This window comes from Nicotiana tabacum, chromosome 3 (genome assembly GCF_000715075.1).
Source record: "Nicotiana tabacum cultivar K326 chromosome 3, ASM71507v2, whole genome shotgun sequence".
In the NCBI taxonomy this organism is placed as follows: domain Eukaryota; kingdom Viridiplantae; phylum Streptophyta; class Magnoliopsida; order Solanales; family Solanaceae; genus Nicotiana; species Nicotiana tabacum.
The window spans coordinates 214,042,772-214,068,966 of NC_134082.1; the positions used below are offsets into that span (position 1 = coordinate 214,042,772).

Here is a 26,195-nt window from a genome sequence, read left to right on the forward strand (position 1 = left end):
TTTTTGTTCCCCCATAAGTTAATGAGTTTGTCGTCGACGTGTTGGGTCAATTCTTACTCCTTATTTTTTTTACTTACTCCCGAGATAGTTAACATATGGGTTTCTCTAAAAGCTGTGTCACTGTGTCAGTTTGGTCGAGTTTCATACTTCACCTTCGACCCTTTTGGGGCAGGCTCAACCAATATCCATTGTATCTTTCTTGACTCAAAATTGGGTCGTGCTGTCCACACCATTTCTATAATCAATTTGGGTAGATGAGGGTGGTGGTCTGTTTATTTTTTTTTGGGAACATCACGTGCGGTCATCATTCTTACCTTTTCCTCGCTTGTTTAACCAAGGGGACACGAATGATTGTCTCATAGCCTGTTTGCTTCCTCTGAATATAAAATTGCTAGGAAGTCACAAGTGAACAAACGTGGTTGACATTGTGAAGATAGTGAAGTACTCGAACAAACGACTTTTTTATAGTGCAATACTAGGTCAGTATTATATAAACACCAACAACCTCCAATCTAGAAATAAAATCACAACATAAGTTACATAGTTACAATGTGAATAGCCTAATTGTATACATCAGACTAGCTAATTATGTAAAAGCTGTCAAGAACCCTAAAATTAAGTGAGAGAAGCTAAGTATGATTGTATTTGCTCTAAATTACCAAACAAACCATTCTAGGCACCACAGGGAACTGTCAATCCTATTGACGGGTAACGGGTGCCATCGGCAAGGATGAAGACTGGCTATATAAACTACTATCAGTTGAATACCCTTGGTAGGCATTTGTTGTGGGAGATGTAAAAGGAGAAACCCCATTGACAGGAGGCACAACTTGGAGAAAACCAGGCAATGCTGAAGGTTGCTGGCTTGTCGCGAAAACAAATGCTGAATTAGGCAACTGCACAGATGTCTGCATGCACTGAGGCACTGGATATGGCTGCATAGGAGGCAGGGGTGGCAACGGTGGAGGCGATGATGGTAGAGGAGGCGGTTCAATTGGAGCAGATTCCTGAGCTGTGCTCGGGAGATTGTGTTGCATTGAGAAGGATTGAGAGAAAAATGAGAGGGGTTCTTGAGGGTTCTGTGAAGGGACATAAGCTGAGTGGTCATTTTCAAGCTTCACCCTTTTCTCCGATTGATTATCGTGGGAAGATTCTTTACTTGAGTTGCCTATGACACCCTCGGACGCCAAGGATGAGAGAACATAAGTCAGCATCTGGGCTGAAGATGTTGATGCAGTGAGCTTTGCTGCCACTGCAGCAGCTGCAGATTTCATATCTTCATCAAGGTTGCCAGATTTTTCATAAGATACCTGTCGAGTGTACATCACTGGAGCAGATTGCTCTCGATTTCCTGCTACGTATGCCTGTGGAGCTTGGGAGGTACTCGCTTCCTTTCGATTCTGCTCAGGCAAGATTTGCCCATTGGCATCACAATTCAGCAACTGTTTACAAATATTGCCTGCCTGATCTGCGTGGGACTGAGCAGCCTAAAAGTAAAGTGATGGAACATCATAACACTGTTTAACTAGGCACAAATGTAGACCAGAAAATGTAGGAAGATAGCAGTATTAATACTTCATGTCAGTAGAACACTTTACTGCAAAATAAAAGCACTTTTTTTCCTTCTATACATATTTTACTTTTGAGGAATAGGATATGCTGGTACTTCCAATAAGCTTTTCCTTCTCTACATGTTTTTTCCTTTTCACAAAGAAAAACACAAAGAAAAACGATAACTTCTCCAAGCAAGCATGAGGTTTATCTCTTTCCTCGACTACTCAACTATATTCGACCCCCTCTATGAAACCAGTATCATGTCATTATAACCAAGTATAATCAAGCATTTCATTGTTTGAATGAGACCATCTGATTTCATGATTCACCTAAAAGATCAATAACGCATTTAACGGAAATTAATAAGCATGTTACTTACCTGAAGTTGATTGCGGACTTGATCCAGCTTATATTCCTGAGGAGAAACCCGTGGCGCTACTCAATCAAGAGCGAAAGAACAAAAGCAAACAGGGAGATGGAAAGATGTTGAATTCACCAAAACTGGATGACTAACCTGCTCTTGGAGGACCTCTCTAAGATGAGAGATGAGGTTTGCCCTGGATGATTCAACAGTTGTGAGCTGCTCAATACAGTCCTTCAATATAGTGTGTTGCCCCTTGAGCTCATCCACTATACCAGATCCATTAAGATGGCCTGAAGAGCAAGGGAGGAGGTCGATAAGACCACAGCATGACATAGCAAGTATCAAAAGAAAAAATAAATAAAATACAAATCAAGAGAGGAAAATAAGGTATTAAACAATCAATTAGATGATCAACAAATAAAGACCACAATGCCCTACGGTTTAAAAGTGTTCCTTAAACCATGCCCATGAAAGCTGGCTTCTCTGACTAGAAAATTTCACAATACACACCTAAGAAACATGACTTGATTAAAATATTTTGTAACTATTCCATTTTTCTCTTAAATAAGACTGGCACAATCATGTGCTCCTCTACAATAATAAAGCACATAAAATTTCCTTAATTCTCCAAAATTGAAGAGAAAGTGAATTGGTTAACATAACAGCAAAAGGTAGGCAACACATTTTTTAAAATCAACAAGATTATAGTGTAGGACTCTAAGCAAGTGCTAAACAAACACAGCCCCATAAAATTACTTCAAAGATGATATAGATGTTAATAACTTTAGCTAAAGGAAATTACTGACATTGGTGTGCGGGGCAACTTGCACCCATCTCTGATAGTTCCATCGGTTACCTGCTACCTCCCACTAGCAAAGGTACCGAGTAACTTTTAGCTAAAATGATAACTCATGTTTCTGTTTTGCTTGATATTTTTTTTTATTTTTTGATGAAATAAATTGTTGTATTAAAAGGCATCAAGAAGATGCAAGAGTACAAGAAGCTACTTACAAGAAGTAGATATACAAAAAACAAAAGTGACTTGCTCGCCCCTATACAATGTCTCAATCTAGGACAAGAGAGCTAATAAACCAGCAAAAAAGATTGGTTAAACATTTGGCTTTAATAGAGTGGTTTGGAGTTGAGATGCCATCAAAACATCTTTTGTTTCTCTCATTCCATAAACACCAAAAAACAACTGCAGGTATCATAATCCAGATCTTTTTGATGGACTTATCAACTAGCCAAAGACTCCAACTCAAGTACGCGTCTCTCAGATTTTGTGGCATGACCAACTTATCCCAAAAATACTATAGAGCATGTTCCATATATCAATGGCTACTGGACAGTGCAGGAAGAGGTGACTGATAGATTCCTGGTTCCTCCTGCATAGATAACATCTATTAACCAGTTGAAACCCTCTTCTGTTGAGATTATCTTGAGTTAGGCAAGCTTCATGTAGGGCTGTCCAGTTGAAACCAATGACCTTCACTGGTAATTTGGTCCTCCATATCAGCTTCCAAGGCCATGCATCAAGAACTTGATTCTGAGAATTGAGTTGCCTATGACATTCTTTGACAGTGAAACTACCCTTACTGTCCCATCTCATCATATCCAAAGCATTCCCATCAATATTGTAAGCCTCCACTTTGGCTATCATTTCCATCAAGCTTTCAATCTCCCAGTTTTGAGCTGCTCTTCTAAAGTGCACATCCCAAGTATTGGTAGTTCTATTTTGAGCAATTGAGGAGTTCTTGTCCAGGGCAAAGTGGAAAAGATTAGGATAGTCCTCCATAAGGGTAGAATTGTTGAGCCACTTATCTTTCCAAAATTTGATGTGTGCTCCATAGCCCGGCTTGAAATGGACATTCTGGAAAACTTTATTCCATTATTCCCTAACTTGCTAATATACTTCCAAGGTCCTACTCCGTAGGGGGCATTGACAATTTTAGTGCCCCAATTATCATTTTCCCCATGTTTAGCATTGATCACCTTCTTCCAAAGACTTGCATCATTTGTACCATACCTCCATAACCACTTCATTAGAAGACACTTATTTTGCATGGCAAGATCTCTGACCCCCAACCCACCATTGCACTTGAGCTGCACGACTTTGTCCCACTTTACCAGATGAAATTTGTGAGAACTACTATTCCCCTCCCATAAAAAGTCTCTCCTTAATCTGTCCAGCTTTTTTAGCACCTTTATAGGGATGGGAAACAAGGACATGAAGTAAGTAGGAATACTGTCAAGTACACTGCTAATAAGAGTTATTCTCCCCCCACTTATTCTTCCCCCTATAGATAGGTATTGCAACTTCCAGGAAGCCAACCTCTTCTCAAAATTTTCCACAACTCCATTCCAAATCTCACAGCTTTTGAATTTAGCTCCCAGTGGTAGGCCCAAGTAGGTACTAGGTAGTGTTCCAATACTACACCCCATGATTTCTGTCAGGTCCTCAATGTTAAGTACATTATTGACAAGGTAGATGATACTTTTCAGTTTGTTGACATGTAGACCTGATAAGGCTTTGAAGAGCAGTGTAAGATTCAAGTACATGATTTGAGTTCTATTTGCCTCACAGAAGATCAGAGTATCATCTGCATACAATAAGCGTGATATAGTAATAGTGTTCCCAATGTTTGTACCTACATTGAATCCCTGAATCCACTGCATTTGCCTGGCCTTTTCAATCATTTTACTTAAACCCTCCATGGCTAGTATGAACAAGAAAGGAGAGAGTGGATCCCCTTGCCTTATTCCTTTTTTAGGAGAGAAGAAGCCCACAGGACCTCTGTTCACTAAGACCGAGTACTTGACGGTAGAGATGCAATACTTGATCCACTTTAACCATTTGTCCCCAAACCCCATTTTCCTCGAAATAGAAAGCAAGTAGGACTAATTAAGTTGATCAAATGCTTCTCTATGTCCAATTTACACATCACACCAGGTTCCCCATTTTTAATCCTCCAATCCAAGACCTCATTAGTAACTAGAGCTGGATCAGTTATCTGTCTTTGCTTGATCAATGCATTCTGGTGAGCAAACACCAGTTTTCCTACAACTTTCTTCAATCTTTCTGCCAGCAGCTTGGCCACAATCTTGTATACACTACCAATAAGGCTAATTGATCTATAGTCCCTAAGTTCAATAGCATCATTCTTTTTTGGAATCAGTGCAATAAATGAAGCATTGCATGATTTCACCATGTAACATTGCTGATAGAATTGATTAAGTGCAGCCATGATCTCTGGTTTGATGAAATCCCATGACTTCTGGAAAAAAGCCATAGTGAAGCCATCTGGTCCTGGGGCTTTATCAAGGGAACATGACTGAATGATGGCATGTACTTCTTCTTCCTCAAAGCATTGCTCTAGCGTCTTTCTTTCTTCTTCTGATAGGCTGGCAACATCATCAAAGCTGGAAGTTGGTCTCCACTCTTCATTTTCTTTGTAGAGATTCCGGTAGTAGTTCAAGATCTCCTTCTTGATCAATTCTTTATCATCTGTAATCCCATCACCTATCTTGAGCTTGTCAATAGAATTATACCTCATGTGTGACTTGGCCATTGTATGGAAATATCTAGTATTCCTATCCTCTTCTTTTAACCACAAACATCTAGATTTCTGCCTCCATGAGGTTTCTTCTGCTTTAGCAATCTTTTCCAACTCCATTTTCAGAGCTAAGAACCTTTGCTTTTCAAGCTGGTTAGGAGCTCTGCTTTCAGTTGCCTGCTCTAAAACTGACAACTCATCTAGCGCTCTGCTTCTCCTCGTGTCTAGCTTACCAAAGACTTCCCTGTTCCAGTTGGTAATATCTTTTTTCAAGCACCTCAGCTTCTAGATGAGTACAAAATCTGGACTGCCACCTATTGTATAGTTCTGCCAACACCCCTTTCACCATATCAATGAATCCTTCTTGTTGCAACCACATATTTTCGAACTTGAAATAAGATGGTGTTGTGTCCCATTCTCCACTTTCTAACAACAAAGGTATGTGGTCTGAAATAACTCTTGGAAGAGCCAATTGTTTGACAGCATTGAAGCTTTCATTCCATTCTAGAGAGACTAGGAATCTATCGATCCGTGAGGCTTGGAAAATGTCCTCCCCTCTTGACCAGGAATATTGAGCCCCTTGTAGAGGCAAATCCATTAGTTGCAGATCCACAATTGTTTATGAGAAGCTCTTCATAGCTTTGATTCTTCTAGTACAATTCAACCTATCAGATTCGAACCTACAAACGTTGAAATTCCCTCCTACGACCCACTGATCACCCCAAATTCCTCTTATTGCACCTAGTTCCTGTCAAAAGACCTCCCTCTCTATATTGTTGTGAGGTCCATATACACCTGTAAAACCCCATCTAAAATCTTCATGTAAGCTCTCAAGGAAGCAAGTCATTGTGAAGCAACCTTGAAGAGAATCAATACACCTCCACATTCTCTTATCTCACAAGATAAGAATACCACCCCTAGTGCCACTAGCCTTCAATGCTGCCCAATCTACCCACATATTCCCCTAAATTTGGTAAATCATAGAAGTTGGAATGCTCTCCATTTTGGTTTCTTGGAGACACAAGATGTCAGCTTTCTATTTTCTAACTAGAGATACTAGAGTACTCCTTTTATTTTCCTTGTTCAGACTGCAAATGTTCCAGCTGAGAATTTTTACTTTCATGTGGACATATTCTTGCCATACCTACCCCTATCCCTTTTGTTTCTTCCCTCATAGTTGATATTGCAAATTAAATTTTAAACCTCTGTACCACCTTTTTTCCTCCCTTTCCCCTTTCTACTAGCTGAAGATGGTGAACCCCTGTTTTGCAATTGAACCTGTCTTTTTTTATCCATTCTCGTAATTAAATCGAAAATTTCATGCTCAAACCCCACTGTATTGACCCCAAATGCCTTGCAAATTTTTCCCATAACCAATTTGGTCCACTTGGAGGTTTCTATTGTTGTAGGTTGCTGAATACTCTGTTGGATTCCATGAACTTCCAATTGCTCTCCTTCATGCCATGGTAAAGGAAGTGCCTCAGTGTAGGAATCAGATTCTGAGCACATTAAGGCAGTAGAAGCAACTTCTGACCAACCCAGTTGTTGAGGAAGACCCCTGAGGTTGGCCAAAAGAGATTCTGCTTCATCAGCGGCTTCCAGATATGTTTCAACAGTTGCATGCGGCAGGGATTCATCAATTGACTTCGTGGCTTGAGACTGGTGAGAGAAAATAGAAGAAGAAGGTGCAGCAACGATGACTTTAGGACGAGGGTCCATCAATAAACCTTTAGCTCGCCACTCCTAAATAAAATTGGGTTTGATTGGCTTGGCCTTCTGATGGGCTTTCTTTTTTGGGCCTTTGTAGTAACTAAAATTTTGGCCCACCACAGGTTCTTTAATAACTCCTGAACTGCTAGCAATATTGGGCCTGATCTGGCTTGTGGCCCGTGAATTGAGAAGGCTGGGAAATGGGCCCAAGAGATTTGAATTAAAGTTGCCCTTGGACAGCTGTCCCTCCACGTGCCCCGAATTCACGTAACCCTCATCAGCTTTCCCCAAACTCTATGCCTGTGATGACCCAATCCCTGATGCAGCTCCTGCTACTCTAACTGGCTTTGGTGGCGCAACAACGTCCTTCAGAATTGAGATTTCGTAACTCCAGTTCTCAAGGTCAAGTGTTATCTTCTCTGGGCATTTTTTGCTACTGTTGCTAACACAGATTCTTGCCCAAATAAAATGGTTCCGGTACTTCGTATCCAAATCAATGCCAATGAAGCCGACGCAAATGTCACCAATGGTTCTGAATGTCTCAAGTTTCGAAGCATTAATAGGGATACCAAAAGCCTTGATCCATTTTTGTTCAGATCTCTGGGAGGCAAAATCAGTGCCGGTCACCGGAGACCACCACTTCAATGAAAGATGACGGCCATTCCAGAACCAATCTCCAGCATGAACTCTTACCGCTTCCTGCCTCGATGGGAATTCAAAAAGAAATTGGTTGTGGGACATAGGGGTGACTTTCAAACCAGCACTAACTTTCCACCTATTCAAAAACCATTTTTGGATCACCTCATGGTTAGGGATGTAGTTGAAAGGGTCGTTAAAAGTGCCAACCAAGCATCTTGAGAGGAAATGAAAGCTTTCGCCGGCTGCACCTTGCTTAACTGAGGACACCTCATCAACCCCCTTTGCTGGAATCTTTGACATCTCCGGCCATTGGGAAATCTTTGCAGTGTCAACATAAGACTTTGTACTATGTGTATAAGCATGCCTGGATCTGGTTGAAGATTGTTTTCCCAAAAAGTTTAAAATTTTATCAGCTATATCGACCCAACCCAAGTTGTAATCAATTTTCGGAATAATTACTGCTTTCTTCCTGTCCCCCAGCCATGTTTCAATACGAATGAATCGACCATAGCAGTTGAAGTTGACAAAAGTTCTGTAATAGTAAGCTTGTGATTTCCACCCCCAACGTCTATAGTAATTCCCTTCCCTTTTAGATGCTTGCCTCAGTGCGTCGCAAACTCGTCAGAGATTTTCCTCATCTATATTTATTCTGCACGAGAGTCTTTTACCCCTTTCAATCAGAACAAACCACCCCTCGCCGGAATCAATGAGCTCAAAAGATTTTTCACCTGAAATAAAGATCTTGTCTTCCATGATTAATTAAACAGATTAAAAGAAGTTAACAGAAGAAAGAGTCGCCGGAAAGACATGTTTCGGAGATAGAGAAAGAGAAGAAGTGACTGGGCACATTTCCCAAGTCAGAGCCCTTTATGTCAACCTTGTCAGCATGCATAGTTTGGGTAGTTTGAACTGAAAGAAATTGATATTTTATATAACGAGCAACACATATACGATATTACATGCTGAACAATTTTGACATAAGAACCCAAAAAGGGTGATTTCCAATATTTAGAGAGTCAGGTTCTGACTCGACTTTGATCACATAGCGGGAAGCATAAAGTTCCAATACAACTTATGAGTTATAGTATTACAATAAAAATCAAGAGAGAGTGAAAGACATTGAATTTAGGAACAGGAGTATATATTCTAAACCAAACTGGAATTACATTGCTAATTCAGTAATTTGAAGCACTAAAACTTGGTCCCCAGTTATCGTTTTACACAACTAAAAGAAGCTAAACAGGAAGGTACAAATGGAAAAATAAAATGGAATAGAAAGGACGGTATAAGTTTAGCACGCAAAAATCGGGCGGAGGGAGCATTATCAACTAAGCAAGGACAATGGTTGATAAAATAACCAGCAGGTTCCATGGTAGCAAAAGTATTCAGATTTAAAAAAACAATAGAAGAACACCTATTTGTTTAGCAAGGAACAATTTCACAGAAAAAAGAACCGGCAACATTTGGATTGATTCTAATATTGGGTTTGGGGTGGATATACCCGCAGAACGATCCTCTTTTATTCTACCACGATAAGTGTCCTCTTTCCAATGAGTTATTATATAGATCCTCATGAATATCTTGCCCTTAACCCAATAGATAAAGTTGCTTAATGAAATTCTGTATGACTAATTGTCAATTTTGAGCGATGCAAAATCGGTTCTTTTCTTTCTATTTCGCAGTGTTATCAAAGGCGCGCTCTTAAGCCCTGAAGTGAGGCTCAAAACATGTTGAGCGCTTCGCCTCGCTTAATGAGCACTTCAGTGTTGTCATCCAGACTCTAAGGCATATTTTTCCTTGCTAACAAGCGTAATTCGGAAGAGGCAACACTAAACAATTGATATTTCACTTAATTATAAACTTTCTTCAATTTTTTTGTCCATATATTTGATATTCAAGCTTATAGATATTAGTCTTGGACTACACATACATATTTGTAGTTTTTCTCCATTTGCGCCTTTATTCATTAAAGCCCATGTTTTATTTGCGCTTAAAGCCCCAACACACCTTAGAGCCTTTTTGCGCTTTTCGCCTTTGATAACACTGCTATTTTGTCATAAAATCTATTTTTTGTTATAGATTTCTGAAACAAAATAAATAGGAAATAGCTGATTAAACAATAAAAACAAAAACAATTGCACTATGTTCCTTAATTGTGTTCTTTTAATCCATAGCTTAAAAGAACGCAGCAGTGAGGGACAACCCGGCACCCGCCCTTACAGCCAACCAGGAGGATGGCACTACTGGCAAGACCCTGTGGAGAAAATGCTCAAGCACGAAATGTGGTAGGTCTCATTTCAGCAGTCCACTCTACAATCTCTGGTCCGCCATAGTGCTCGAGTGTCAACCTGTGTTTGTCAAATTAGATATTCAAGCACATTTTACCTTTTTTATTTATTTAAGATTATTTTACTTTTCTGATGAGAGATCCTTTTTTCCATAAGTTCTTCTCCATAAGGAGACTTAAGTCCTTATAAAGAAATCGAATCATTGCTTTGTCTACTCGTTCCTTTTCTGATAGGTTATGTCAATGTTTTTATCTCTGCGGAGTTTTTTCCTAAGCTTCCCTATTAAACCATATATAGAAGCAAAACGAATGAATTGGCTTTTGATTTAGTTTAAGTATCAAACTAGATATGCAAACAAAACAATTGAATGGAGCTTTGTCTCCCTCACTCTCGCTCTCTCTCCTTCTCTCTTTGAAGAAGGAAGCCCCTTCTTTCTACTTTGGGTAAGTTAGGCAAAGGGAATTTCAGGCGAAGGATGCCAAAAGCAAAAGCCATCCAATTTGAAAATTTAAGCAAAAAACTGTCAGATATTATTTTAACTACAACGGAGCTCTATTTATTTTTGCTGAATTAAAAAGAGGTCCAAGTAATTGACCCCAGAAAATTAACGAATAAACAAACCAGAATTGTATTGTTCAGTTGGAACAAAATTGACCGGCAAGTGTTCCCAGTTAAAGAAGTGGATGATATCCAGGCCCTAGCAGCTATACTGGGTGGGATGTGAGGTGGGTTCTCTACCAACTATATATTTGGGTTTATCTCTAGGCTCCAAGAACAAAGCTCAGGAAATATGGAAGGGGGTTCTTGAAAGATGTGAAAAGAGGCTGTCAATCTGGAAGAGCCCGTATTTATCCTTGGGTGGAAGGGTGGTATTGGTTAATAGTGTCTTGGATGCACTTCCTACATATGTAATGTCTTTGTTTCCCTTACCAAGCAAGGTGAGGAAAAGAATTGATGCACTAAGAAGGAAATTTATATGGCAAGGAAACAGAGAGAAGGAAGCTATTCATTTGGTTAACTGGAATTCCCTTATCACAAGCAAAGACAAAGGGGGCTTGGGCATTAGGAACCTTAAAGCCCACAATCAGAGTCTACTCTTGAAGTGGCTTTGGAGGTACAATCTGGAGGTTAATGCTTTGTGAAGAAAGGTAATCTGTGACAAGTATGGACAAAATCACTATGGTGCTCTAACATTGTTAACAGCCCACATGGGGTTGGGGTATGGAGGTCAATCAGACTTCACTGGAATACTCTTGGCTGATAATACAACCATAAAGGTTGGTAATGGAAGGAAAACACTTTTCTGGAGTGATAATTGGTTAGGACATGGTCCTCTCAAAGAATTTTTTCCTGATTTTTTCAGCATTGCAACATCGCGTACATTCACTTTGGACACTGCCTAGGCCCTGGGGTCAGCAAGGATGGAATGTTACTTTTAGAAGGGCCTTGAATGATTGGGAATTAGAGAGGGTTGTGGATTTCTTTAATATCTTGGAACAATTCCAAGGTCTTGGAGAAACTGAAGATAAACTCTGTTGGAACCTTTGCAGGAGTGGGAATTTTACGGTCAAATCCGCATGTACTTTAATTGTTGCTTCAAACCAGCAGTTAGAACAATGGCCCTGGAGGTATATTTGGAAAGTAAAGGCACCTTTCAAGGTGGTATGCTTTTCATGGCTAGTTGCAAGAAAGGCTTGTCTAACTCAAGAGAACTTGAGAAGAAAAGGTTTTCAGCTATGCTCTAGATGCCTATTATGTGGTACAGCTATAGAAACTAATAGCCATTTGTTTCTTCATTGTCCTTTAACTGACCAACTGTAGCAGCTCTTTCTTAATATTGTGGGCCTTAAATGGAGCATGCCAGCTAACACTTGTGATCTGTTGAACTGTTGGAATTACAATGGGGGTATAGTGAGACAGAAGAAATGGTGGCGATTGGTTCCTGCTTGCATATGGTGGACAGTCTGGAAGGAGAGAAATTTAAGAACTTTTGAAGACAGAAGCAATTCTTTACAGAACATCAAGATGAAGTGTTTACTTTTGTTTCATTTCTGGTGTAAAGACAGTTGTGTAGAGGAGGCAGAATCTTTAGTAGGCCAGATAGTTGCACTGAAATCTTAGGTTGACATAGCTGGTTTTTGTTTTCCTTGTAAATATGGCTTGGCACTGCCCTAGTGCTGTTTTATTTATTGATATACATGTTACCATTATCAAAAAAAAAAAAAAAAAAAAAATTGACGGGCCAATTGCTCAAACCCTGGTGAAAGGGTTAAAATGTTTCTTCTACGCCATTATAACATGAAAGTGGACAAGCCAAGCAATGTTAGGCACACATCACAAGTGGTAAAGAAAACGCACCTGGATTTAGATCACCTCCAATCTCCTTATCTAATTTATCAACAGAGCTAATGGCACTTTTACATCTGCTCAATATAGCATTTTCATCAATTTGACCACCATACAGCATCTGATAACTTGAAACTATTTTGTCAAGGGCATCCCCAGTTGAGTTTCTCCGCAAAGAGTGTGATGAGAAGGTTCTATCCAGCTTCAAATATATATAAAAAAGAATAAACAACTAAAACAGGTTCAACAACAAAAGACCAGGATAAAAAGGGAGACTTACCACTTTGACTCCACTATGCTTTCCATTCCCAACATGCTTCCCAGCAAACTCTTCCTTCAGAAGCTGCCCTCGAGAACCAAATACTTTTCTCTCCTCCCAGATAGTGATCTAATGTTTCAGAATTAAATAGAGCATAAAATAGGCACCACGGCAGTTCCACAATGCAAGTCACATTGTACAAAGATCTATAAACTCTACCCAGGATAAAAGATATGATATTGTAGGCAATTTTTCATCCAATGTTCATCATACTATTCAGGTTAATATTCAAAGTGTGGCTAAACAAAGTTAAAACTCATGGCTACGTGAATTACGATCACTATAACCTTAGTTAAAGCTTGCAATGCATATCTAAAATATAAGGAGAACAGCTTGCCAATCCTGCATATAATTGTACCCTCGTGAAAATGAAAATGAGATAGGGGAATCATCCTGAAGATGTCGCATAACTAAGTGCTAGAATCAACATCCATGGTCTAGAACAAGGTCAACTGCAGAACAATTCAAGAAGTGGTAACCAGGTGGGCATTCAATGTTATCAATGCAATTCCCTTTCTGGTTCTCTTGAAGAAACTTTCTCTCAGAGCGCAAGTACTTCAAGAGTAAGAGAGGTGAACGTAGGGAAAAATTACTTTTTTCTTCTCGAATCACCAGAACAGATAAATCCAGTAGTAAGATAGGTGAATGTAGGGAAAATCACTGGCTTTTCATTTTAAAAAATTGTGTCATTTTCATATCTGACCAACAATCATATACTCCCTCCACCCAATTTATCTGACACTTTTCGCTTATCGAAATTCAATTTAGGTGAACTTTGACCAACATTTTAAAATGTAGTTCTCATCATATTGACATGAAAAGAAATTGTAACTTATAGTACTTTTCATATAGTTTTGGAAATCCAAAATTTTAATTTTACAATATTGAGTTGATCTAGTCCAATTTAACTTCGAAAATTAGTCAAATTGACACTCAAAAAGCGAAAAATGTCACATAAATTGGGACGGAGGGAATAGCATAAAAGAGTGTTTCTTTCAACTCCACACATTTGTTGGCGGCAATAACTGTTTTGAAAGGAGAATCTAAGCCACCATGTTCGACTCTTATAAAAAATAAATGTCACGCTTGCTTTCTAGAACTACTACTACTACTACAAATGTTACTTCAAAAAGCAACGGAACTAGTATAATTTATTGCAAAACCATGTAGGACTCTGAATGTGATAGGACAATGCCATATGAAACAGAAAAGGCATTGACCGTGCTCCTACTAATACAAGGCAAAATACTTAAAAAGAATCTAAAACTTGAGCAGCAGCTTAAAAATAAAAAGTTGATAAATAAACCTAAAATCACATGGAAGTTGTCTAAAACCCCTATGATCATCAAAATCCATGTAGACTTAGCAAAAAATAAACATAATGGAAGCAAAAAAACATATTAGCGGTACCAACTAGTTGTGATTAAAGCTAGTCAAGATGGTAAGCTCAAATTAAGTTCCGTAAGTGCTAAGAGTTGGTTGGAGATTTATTTGTCAATAAAATGTAGAGAACCTACAATTAAATTACCACCAATTACTAATTATTGGAATGAAAAATGTCCAAATTGAGCCAAATGGATAGTGAGGAACCATATAACAGGCCCCTAGTAGCTTGGAATTGTGTTATAGTAGTTGTTATTGTTTTTCCAAAAAAAATCTAGGTCCAAAAACAAAAAGAACTGAATCACACAATAAGTTGGATAACTTGGTTAATGTTTTTGCAGAAGTGTTTGAATTTCATACTTAGCAAACTGGATAATAAGAAACTTCAATAATGGGCTTGCATATGAGGCTTCAAGGCTCTAAGCTCTTAGATGCAGCACCTCTCGTTAATTGAGCGCTATCGTACTATCATCACTTCTATCTCAAATAAATCTGCAATCGGGTATAGCAAAACTAAATAGGTTCCACCTAATAAACACGTGAGACCTCCTTCTTTGACAACAAAAGCTCACTGATTCAATGTTAACTATTACTTGACCAAAACACCATTTATAGGAAACCTTAGGGCCTCTTAAACCCAAAAAAAGATTTTTCAGGAAATTTGGAATTAAATGCATAACCTCGGTCTTCCTCTGGAAATGAAGTACAAATTAATAGAGATATGGAAAGAGATACTGGATAAGTGTGAGCAAATGTCGTCTGACACTCTTGACTATAAAAGCTTTCAATGGGTGACACACTAGTTCTAATTAACAGCATATTGAACTCACACTCTCCACGTACACTATGTCTTTTTCCTATTCCTAGAAGTGTGGAAGAGGCAGGAGAGGATAAGAATAGATTTCCTATAAGAGGAATAAAGAGAAGAAAACTTTTTCATGTTAATTGAACTGTTTTACAACCAAAAAAAAAACAAGGACGGGGAATTGGGGGATAGAAATTTGTGGGTAACTTCTTATCAAAAAGAAATCTCTGAGTGCACAATAAAAGCCTTCTCTTCAAATGGGTAACTTCTATCTCAAATAAATCTGCAATCGAGTATAGCAAAACTAAATAGGTTCCGCCTAATAAACACGTGAGACCCCCTTCTTTGACAACAAAAGCTCACTGATTCAATGTTAACTATTGCTTGACCAAAACACCATTTATAGGAAACCTTAGGGCCTCTTAAACCCAAAAAAAGATTTTTCAGGAAAATTGGAATTAAATGCATAACCTCGGTCTTCCTCTGGAAATGAAGTACAAATTAACAGAGATATGGCAAGAGATACAGGATAAGTGTGAGCAAATGTCGTCTGACACTCTTGACTATAAAAGCTTTCAATGGGTGACACACTAGTTCTAATTAACAGCATATTGAACTCACACTCTCCACGTACACTATGTCTTTTTCCTATTCCTAGAAGTGTGGAAGAGGCAGGAGAGGATAAGAATAGATTGCCTATAAGAGGAATAAAGAGAAGAAAACTTTTTCATGTTAATTGAACTGTTTTACAACCAAAAAAAAAAAAAACAAGGACGGGGAATTGGGGCATAGAAATTTGTGGGTAACTTCTTATCAAAACGAAATCTCTGAGTGCACAATAAAAGCCTTCTCTTCAAATGGTTATAGAAATATTGTAAGAATGATAAAGCTTTATTGAAACAAGTAACTAAGAAAAAATATGGAGGGGAACATTATGCAGTCCCTCTCTCATGAAGTTGGTTTATGGAACCATATCAGGGCCCTCTGGGTACAGTTTGTTGGAAACTTATATTAAAGAGGACAAAGACGCAACTGCGACTCAAAAAAAATGCAGCCCGGTGCATAAAGCATCCCGCATTCACGTAGGGTCAAATGAAGGACTGCACCCCAAGGGTGTGATGTAGACAGACTACCCTAATGCAAGAACTAGTGAATGCTTCCACGGCTTGAACCCATAACCTATAGGATGAGATTATACTTTAGGAGAAATTGCAATAACGGGGAATTGAAAGAATCACTCGGTCACTGTTACAACTGGGAAATTTTAAGGTTTATAAGATACTGCAAAGGTTGTGTAATGATGCTCACGATCTTGTTCTTTAATTCCTTAATTAGAAAATCGATCAACTTTTGGAAATGATCAACGGTTTGCCACAATGTCAACTCAGGCAAACTGTAAAACATTCTTATGGGATGCAGAAGTGATGGTATGGGCCAATAGGAAAGGAGGGCTAAGGATACTGAGGTTGGGTGGAGAGGAAGGGGGCTGGGGAAGGAAATCTTATTGGTCGAGTCCAACAAATTGTTGAAGATAGTCTTTCCTTTTTTTTTTCCTTTTTGGTCATTATATTATATTCTAGTAAATACAATTAATTTTGGATGGGAAAGATAACAAATAAAATATTTTGGACCTCCTTGCCACTTAATAATTGTAGAGATCAAGGTTGAGTAGATCCACTATTATCATACTTCTTCTGAATGTTTACCTTCTTTTTTTGTGTGTGTTCATCTGAAAGTACCATTTGCTTCTAGAAAGGATATTTTCAAGTGTTTATATCCATAAAAAGTTATATGGACCTAAATTAACTCTTAAAAAAGAACTTTTTCCTATTTTATTTTACTCTTTATATTGAAGACATAAGTAAGTAGATAAAAGTGTGTAAAAACAACTTCCACATGCTCAGCCCATAAAAAGAATCATGTTCACACGTGAAGGGACGTTTTGAAGACATAATGAAGTAAATAAAATTATGCTCAGTCTAACAACTTAACCTTTTAGATGAGATGGTCGCACACATCAACAGTTTAAAACCAAAAGCGCACAATGTCCTCTCTAAGCGTGTTTCCTCAATGAAGACTAAACAGTTAGTTTTTCTATTATTGTATGACCGATGGGCAAAGTCAAGCAAAGACATTCAAGTTGGGATACACCAATCCGGAAAAAAAGGCATTCAAGTTGAGATAAAACAGAAAACCTAATTAAAGAGGTCTTAACTACTTCTCCGCCTACAGAAGGGATCTAAATATTCTCCAAAAATGTCACATAGTATATTCTCTTGCAAACTTCATACTCCTTCCAAAATGTTCCACCTCATACTTGTACCAAGAAGTGCCTGTTGTACATCCCAATTACTATACTCTTTCAAAATAGCTTATACTCGTATTACCTTGTTTCTCAAGTTCAAGTTCTAACTTTTCAAGTTAAATTTATTGGACAAAGGATATTACAAATAAAGGCAACCGATTACAGTTGAAACTTTCTGTTTCGAACAATCATTCACAAATCTGTATAATTTTACCCATAGTTAGGTGAGCTTAAACTCATCAAACACATCAACCAACTATGGCTACAGTATGGAGCTAAATAAGGAACTAGAGAAACATACCAGCCGTAATGCAGCATTTCTTCCAAACTCATTTCCATTTTCAATTACATCACGAAGAGCATCTGGAAGGACCTTCCAGAACTCACCAACAAATTCTGAACCCTTTCTCCTACTATTCTGAAGAATATCATTTGCAAGGTAAAGAAACGCCAATCTCTGTTCACGTGGTGAGCAATGGAATTGCTGGGCCCAAGTTTCAACAACTTGTTTAGCTTTGTTCATGTGAAAAATACACCAATGTGATAAAGCTAGTTGGAGTTAAGTTACAATCCATGAAAAGAAAGCATTTGTCGAGCAATCAGGTTACAATTTGCTCTAGCAAGCCAAAGTAGCAGCACCATAGTATCTCCAGACAAAAATAGAAATCTCAAATAATATATCCATGAAAGATATAGAAACGTTATCCTAGGCCATGTTGAAGCATGTAAGTCTTCCATACTCAATATGATTAATGTGAATCACGACAAAGTATGCTGATTGCCGAAAGAGAGAATAGCAAAGCAAGTATTTACACCTATGTAAAATGTGCAAGAAAGCTTCTTCACATAGTCAAGGAAAAAGGGGCTACAGTGCACTCATATTCGGCTTACGATTGAAGTGATTAAAAAAAATACACTATCACACTAAACTGCACAACAAACTAAATACTTTACTCTACAGATATCCACATGGAAATGATCCTTTGTCAAATGGACCATATCGAGAATATAGTTACAGAAGTAGCGAGCTTGAATTAGTGTTAAATAAATGTATTCATACAAAGTCCACGGTGTGTTACACTCTAATATGTGCCATGGCATGATACTTGCTAATCTTACCCCCCCCCCCCCCCACCATATTCCCCCCTCAGCCCCTCTGACTACAACAATGCTCTCTTCCCCATGATTCATGCTCAAAATGGATTCTCCTAACAATTCAATGCGTAAAGAAAGTGGTTTATGTTGACGATATTGTTATTACCGGCAATGATCAAGATGATGTTACTAAGTTGAAGCAACATCTCTTTCAGCACTTTCAAACTAAGGATCTAAGCAAATTAAAGTATTTTTTGGGTATTGAGGTCGCTCAGTCTAGGTCAAGCATTGTGATCTCACAACGGAAGTATGCCTTAGACATTCTTGAAGAGACGGGAATGACGGGTTGTAGACCCGTTGACACTCCTATGGATCCGAATTCTAATTTCTTCCAGGAGAAAGGGAGCCGCTTAACTATCCTGCAAGATATAGGCGGCTGGTTGGTAAATCAAATTTTCTCATAGTGACTAGACCTAACATTTCATTTTCTGTGAGTGTTGTAAGTTAGTTTATGAATTCTTCATGTGATAGTCATTGGGATGCAGTTGTCCACATTCTTCGATATATAAAATCAGCTCAGGCAAAGGATTATTGCTTGAGAATCGAGGCCATTATCAGATCTTTGGATACTCAGATGCAGATAGGGCAGAATAATCTTCTGATCCTGTATTTCACGAAAGGACTAAGCACATTGAAATAGATTGTCACTTTGTTCGTGAAAAGATTCAACAAAAGCTCATCTCTACAGGTCATGTTAGAACTGGAGATCAATTGGGAGACATTTTCACAAAAGCTTTGAATGGAGCTCGAGTTGAATATATCTGTAACAAGTTGGGCATGATCAATATATATGCTCCAACTTGAGGGGGAGTGTTGACATACAAGTTGTCTAGCACATGTATACACATGTACTACATCATAGCTAGCACATGTATATGAGTTGTATAGTAGGTGTAATACAAGTTGTGTAGCACATGTATACACATGTACTACATCATAGCTAGCACATGTATATGAGTTGTATAGTAGGTGTAATTAGGTGTATGGCAACTAATAGATTAGGTGAATTAGTATTATAAATAGGCCTTGTAATCTTCTCTTCTAGATATGAAATATAGAACTTCTTTGGTTTCTAACATGGTATCAGAGCATTAAAGTTTTTTCATTAGTTTGTTGTTGGAAATTTTTTTTTTCCCGTTCAAATTATTTTTGTTCAGAACAGTCTTTCGCTGCTTTGATTTTATTTCACTATTTCCAGCCATTTTTTGCCCCGGCCGCTTCTTTACAGATTTTTCTACTCACTATTCCGACCAAAGTGGTACTGTCAGAATTTTTTTTTCCTGACAACTTTCATTTTCCAAGATCACTGTTCCGGCACTGTTCACTGTACTGTTCACTGCACTGTTCACTGTTCAAATATCATTGTTCACTGTTCACTGCACTGTTCTTGACTATTTGATTCTGCTATTATTCGGGTGTAAGATGACTGAAACGAAACCTACCGTTGATGTCATTCCGGTTATGTCCAAAATTACGGAGAATAAGTTCATGGGTTCCAATTACATGGATTGGAGTAAGACGATCCGTCTCTATTTGCGGAGCATCGACAAAGAGAACCACTTGGTTGATGATCCACCCAAGGATGAGACTAAATCAGTCTGGTTAAAGGAGGATGCAAAATTGTTTCTCCAAATCAAGAATTCGATGCACAGTGAGGTAAATAATCTAGTTTCTCATTGTGATTATGTGAAGGATCTAATGGATTATTTAGATTTTTTGTACTCTGGCAAAGGAAACTTGTCTCGCATGTATGATGTGTGCCAGGCATTTTACCATCCATCCATGCAAGATCGCTCTCTCACCACTTACTTCTCAGAGTTTAAGAAGGTGTATGATGAGCTTAATGTTATATTGTCGTTTAGTCCAAATATGAAGGTACAACAGGCTCAGCGTGAACAACTGGCGGTCATGAGTTTCCTTTCTGGTCTTTCTCCCGAATTTGAAGGGGCCAAATCGCAGATTTTATCTGGGACTGCTATCTCTTCCTTGAAAGAGGCCTTTACAAGAGTGTTGCGTACTGAAAAGTCTCATCCAGGTCCGACAGCCACGATCGATAGTGGTGCTCTGCTTAGCCGCGTCCAAAAGAATAGGAGTCATAGTAATTGTAATCGGAGTAGCGATAGTCGAGACCTAAAGCAAGGGGAAGTTGAATGTTTTTATTGTCATGAGCTCACGTTATTGTGTGAAGCTTCAGAATAAGAACAAAAGATCTCAGTATGCCAACATCGCCACTTCCGAGACTATTTCACCATCTCAGTCATCATCTCTTCCTATCAATACTATCCCCGAGTCAGGTAAAACCATTAAGTGTCTCCTCTCTTCGTCATCCAAATGGGTCATTGATTCTGGTGCCACAGATCATATGACAGGTAACTCTAAACTCTTTTCCACTTTTCAGTCACATACCCAATGTTCCACAGTTACTTTAGCCGATGGGTCTACCTCATATGTTTTAGGGTCTGGCACTTTTAACCCAACATCTTCTCTTTCCCTTAGTTCCGCCTTAAATTTGCCTGATTTTTCTTTCAATCTAATATCTGTCAGTAAACTTACTCGTACTCTAAATTGTTGTGTCTAATTTTTTCCCAATTATTGTCTTTTTCAGGATCTTACGACGAAGCAGATTATTGGTAAAGGTTCTGAGCCTGGGGGTCTCTATGTTCTTGAATCACAGGTTATTGGTAAAGGTTCGGAACGAAAAAATGGACATCTTCTTGAAGTAGGCCGAGCACTCCTCTTTCAAATGAAAGTGCCAAAATGTTTTTGGGCTGATGCCGTCTCTACAGCTTGTTTTTTAATAAATCGTATGCCATCTTCTGTACTTCATGGTAATATTCCTTACAACATTCTTTTTTCCTCTAAGCCATTATTTCCTATTGAACCCAAAATATTTGGTTGTACTTGTTTTGTTCGTGATGTTCGTCCACAGGTAACTAAATTAGATCCAAAGGCCCTTAAGTGTGTGTTCTTAGGGTACTCACGTCTTCAGAAAGGTTATCGGTGTTATTCTCCAGATCTCAAAAGGTACTTAGTGTCTGCCGATGTCACATTCCATGAAAATTATTCGTTCTTTTCTTCATATGTTTATAACAGTCCTGAGGAAGAAGATGATACTTTGGTCTACACTGTCACACATCCAGTTAGTTCTCCAACACCTCTTCCTCAGTCACCCGTTTCCCTCGATCGACCATCCGAGCAGCCACCTGTTCTTCGTGTGTATACCAGGCGACAACAAACCTCAGAACCCGATCCTTTACCTACTTCTGCTTCGTCGGTACATCCAACCTCCTGTGTTTCAGATCCTAGTTTGGATCTTCCTATTGCCATTCGCAAAGGTACACGACAATGTACTTATCCTATTTCTTCTTTTGTGTCTTATGACCATTTGTCTACTTTTTGTAGCTCGTTTATTGCATCATTAGATTCTGCTAGGATACCTAAAACTGTTCGTGAAGCATTGTCCCACCCAGGTTGGCATGATGCAATGATAGAAGAGATGATGGCTTTAGATGAGAATGGTACTTGGGAGTTGGCCGATCTGCCCACTAACAAAAAAGCTATTGGGTGCAAGTGGGTATTTGCTGTTAAGTTTAACTCCGATGGGACAGTAGCTCGCCTTAAGGCACGCCTTGTTGCAAAAGGGTATGCACAGACCTATGGAGTCGACTATTTGGATACTTTTTCCCCGGTCGCCAAGTTAGCTTCTATTCGATTATTCATTTCTATGGCAGCTACTTATGATTGGCCTCTGCATCAGCTTGATATAAAGAATGTTTTTCTACATGGAGATCTTCAGGAAGAAGTATATATGAAGCAACCACCTGGGTTTGTTGCTCAGGGGGAGTGTGGAAAGGTATGTCATCTTCGAAAATCTCTTTATGGGCTGAAACAGAGTCCCCATGCTTGGTTTGGCAGATTTAGTGAGGCTGTTCTAGAATATGGGATGAAGAAAAGCAATTGCGATCATACGGTGTTTTATAAAAAGTCTGATGATGGTATTCTTTTATTGGTAGTATATGTTGATGACATCGTTATTATTGAAAGTGATATTACAGGAATTTCAACTCTAAAGTCTTTCCTTCACACTCAATTTCAGACGAAAGATTTAGGGCAACTAAAGTATTTTTTGGGAGTTGAAGTTACACGGAGCAAGAAAGGCATCTTCTTGTCCCAAAGGAAATATACTCTTGACTTGTTAGCTGAAACTGGAAAGTTGGGATCTAAACCATGCAGCATGCCAATGGTTCCTAACACACAACTCGTGAAAGAAGACGGTGAGTTATTCGAAGATCCAGAGAAATATAGGAGATTGGTTGGGAAACTGAACTATCTTACAGTAACTCGTCTCGATATCGCATACTCTGTCAGCATTGTGAGTCAGTTTATGTCTTCCCCAACAGTCAGGCATTGGGCGGCTCTGGAGCAGATTCTTTGTTATCTAAAGGGATCTCCAGGACGGGGTCTAGTATATAAGAATAATGAACACACTAACATTGAGTGTTTCACAGATGCAGATTGGGCAGGGTCAAAAGCCGATAGGAGATCCACGACAGGATGTTGCGTTTTTGTTGGTGGAAACTTGATTTCGTGGAAGAGTAAGAAACAAAATGTCGTATCCCGATCTAGTGCGGAAGCAGAATACAGAGCTATGACACAATCTGTGTGTGAGGTTGTATGGGCACATCAACTATTAAGTGAAGTTGGCTTCCAAACTACATTGCCAGCAAAGTTGTGGTGTGATAATCAAGCTGCTCTTCATATCTCCTCTAATCCTGTATTTCACGAAAGGACTAAGCATATTGAAATAGATTGTCACTTTGTTCGTGAAAAGATTCAACAAAAGCTCATCTCTACAGGTCATGTTAGAACTGGAGATCAATTGGGAGACATTTTCACAAAAGCTTTGAATGGAGCTCGAGTTGAATATGTCTGTAACAAGTTGGGCATGATGAATATATATGCTCCAACTTGAGGGGGAGTGTTGACATACAAGTTGTCTAGCACATGTATACACATGTACTACATCATAGCTAGCACATGTATATGAGTTGTATAGTAGGTGTAATACAAGTTGTGTAGCACATGTATACACATGTACTACATCATAGCTAGCACATGTATATGAGTTGTATAGTAGGTGTAATTAGGTGTATGGCAACTAATAGATTAGGTGAATTAGTATTATAAATAGGCCTTGTAATCTTCTCTTCTAGATATGAAATATAGAACTTCTTTGGTTTCTAAGAGTTATAAATAGGGTTCATTGTATTATAATGAACATCAATGATATTCTTTTCCCGTGCTAATTCTCACAATTTCATTATCCAAAAATACAGTACACAAGTCAATAAACTTTATGCTTGTGTAGAAACTAGAGAAAAAAGCAGAATAAAAGAAAATGCTTCAAAAAAAATTCCCTCTCCTGTTGGGTTTGAGTAGAAACTGAGGGAAGAACAGTAATTTTTCCTCTTTAGCCACAAATTCAAATTCAAGATAATGGAAAGTCCTATATTTTTCCTCTTTTTTTCTTTATCCACCAAACTAAACAAAGGGGCAAAAATAACTTTATTTTTGCTCATTCTAATTTCTTTTTGTTTCTCTCTCTTCCCAAAGTTTACAAACATGAAATTAATTCCCATGCCCAACCAATGCATTTCCTGAAAAATAGAATAAGATCAAACAATCATCAATTTAGCAGCTAAATGTTGACGGATACTTTCAATGCTTTGCTGCGTACTATTGAGCTTTGCCAGCTTGTCCACCAAAATTTGCGTATTAAATGTGGTTCCCATGGTTTTGGACACAAACTTCACCAACTAGTAAACCCCTTGGCAGACCCTTAAGAGAAAAGCACCCTGAGCAAGAGAAACAAAACCAAATAAGTACGAGATCACATATGTGGGACTGGCAGCAGATAAAGTGAAATAGAGTTAATAATTTAGCAGGCAAATCCTATGATATCAGAAGTATAGACATGAGAAAGATGCCAAACATGAAAAGAGCAAACACTTCTATGGGTCATAAGATCCCTGTTGAAGAGGACAAGAATGTCTTGACACAAATTAAATAAGTAGTCGAGTATATTTACACTCCTTAATTGACATCTTAGATTAGTTGAAAATCATTTAGGCATGCCCAGCATGTGCCAATTGTGTACACTCAGATACATTTACCAAATATATATATCTTCAGATATAATAATGGATGGCATAGATGTAATAGAAGGTGGAGAAAGAGGAAAAGATATAAGTAAGATATTTCCATCTTTGTCACTGCACAAAGATGACCCAAGTAAGATAACTCTTACTTGACACTACCAAGTAAATAAAGTGTGCATTTATATGCTACTAATTCAGATCATATTGGTACTCTACACAATTTTCATAAAGCACACTTGCGCTACATATCCACCATATAATGTTTGACACTTAATATTATCCCATGTTTGCCGTTGCAACTAATTCAATGATTCCATCCTCACATTGTATGCTAATAACTGTAAATAAAAGCAAACATCTGCAATTTTATGTGTCTTTGCCCAAGGGTGTGGCCTAGTAGTTCATAAAATCGAAGGAGAATAATGAGGTATTAGATTCAAATTTCAGCGGAGGCAAAAAACACTAGGTAATTTCTTTTCATCTGCCTAAGCATATGGTGGGCAAAATCACCCGGCACCTACATTGGTGGAAGGTAGTGGGTATCTGGTGGAAAAGTCGAGGTGCGTGCATGCTGGCTGGACACCACCCTCACAAAAGGGAAGAAAAAAAACAAATTTTCTTATATTTGAAAAGTAGAACTAATTAAACACTCAATCCCTCAAATAACTTTTGCCCATCTTTTTATGTAGGCTCAACAACTGAAATACCATTTAGCTTCCAAAATTGTACCCTATGTAAAAAAATGTGCTTTGCATAAATATCTCAATGTCCAGATAAAAGGAACAAGGGGAAAACATGAGGAGAAATCTAAACTCGAGATATACAAAATAAAACAATTAAAACACCACTATGTTACCTTCTCAAAAAAAAAAAAAAAAAGCACCACCCAGCCCAGTCCTACCATTAGAATATATGGCTGGTGGCAGTATTTATTAGATACCATCCGAATGGTGTCAATATATTGGCCTAGCAGTTAAAGAACATTGAATCTTTAGCCGTATAAAACCGCACACATTGCATTTCTTTTATTTAATCAAAGGCATACAAACATAAGTTCTCTCTAAACAAGGCGAAACTAAAAAGAGGGAAAATTAATACGGCAGCAAGAACAAACAAAGCAGAATTGGCGTGTCAGTTCAGTTCCTAGGTTTCCAGGGTTCAACAAGTTCCCAAACAATAAAAGAAAGAAATAACTCAAAAAAAAAAAAGACATATCAAACAAATAGGAAAAAGAATTAACCCTAGAATAAGAATAACGAATGCCTGCGCACGAAAATTAAAATAATTTCTTCTAGTAGTTCAAAAAAAAAAAAAAAAAAGGGAAGAAAAAGACAAACCAGTTCAAGGAGAATGCAGCAGAACAGGATAGCGGTGAATGAAGGAATTATAAGATTATCCCCTGGAATTGGAGCGAACAAATTTTGGACTAATATACTCCCTAATTCGAAAATCAGTATACAAAAGCCAGAGAAAAGTTTTGATTATTGTCTGCGGTCGAATTCTAAGTTGCAACCGGAACCAAGTACAGAACTAAAAGCCCATCTCCTTAGTTGGGTTTAGGTTCGCTGCAGGTCCGCTCGTGAAGGTGTGTCCTTGACTATTACGAATTTCCGCG

The 26,195-nt window shown here is 38.4% G+C and overlaps 1 protein-coding gene across 1 annotated transcript; it reads right to left on the reverse strand.

Annotated features, from left to right (window-relative positions):
• Window positions 1–442: 442 nt before the first annotated feature.
• On the reverse strand, window positions 443–26,184 carry LOC107816383 (uncharacterized). The gene is made up of 8 exons (XM_075250581.1): window positions 25,918–26,184; window positions 24,139–24,277; window positions 17,569–17,816; window positions 12,736–12,843; window positions 12,468–12,657; window positions 2,069–2,208; window positions 1,934–1,969; window positions 443–1,487 (listed from the first exon to the last, which is right to left on the reverse strand). The coding sequence occupies exons 2-8, from the start codon at window positions 24,212–24,214 to the stop codon at window positions 699–701; spliced, it is 1,587 nt and encodes a 528-aa protein (XP_075106682.1). The 5' UTR covers window positions 24,215–24,277; window positions 25,918–26,184; the 3' UTR covers window positions 443–698.
• Between the last annotated feature and the right edge of the window lie 11 nt (window positions 26,185–26,195).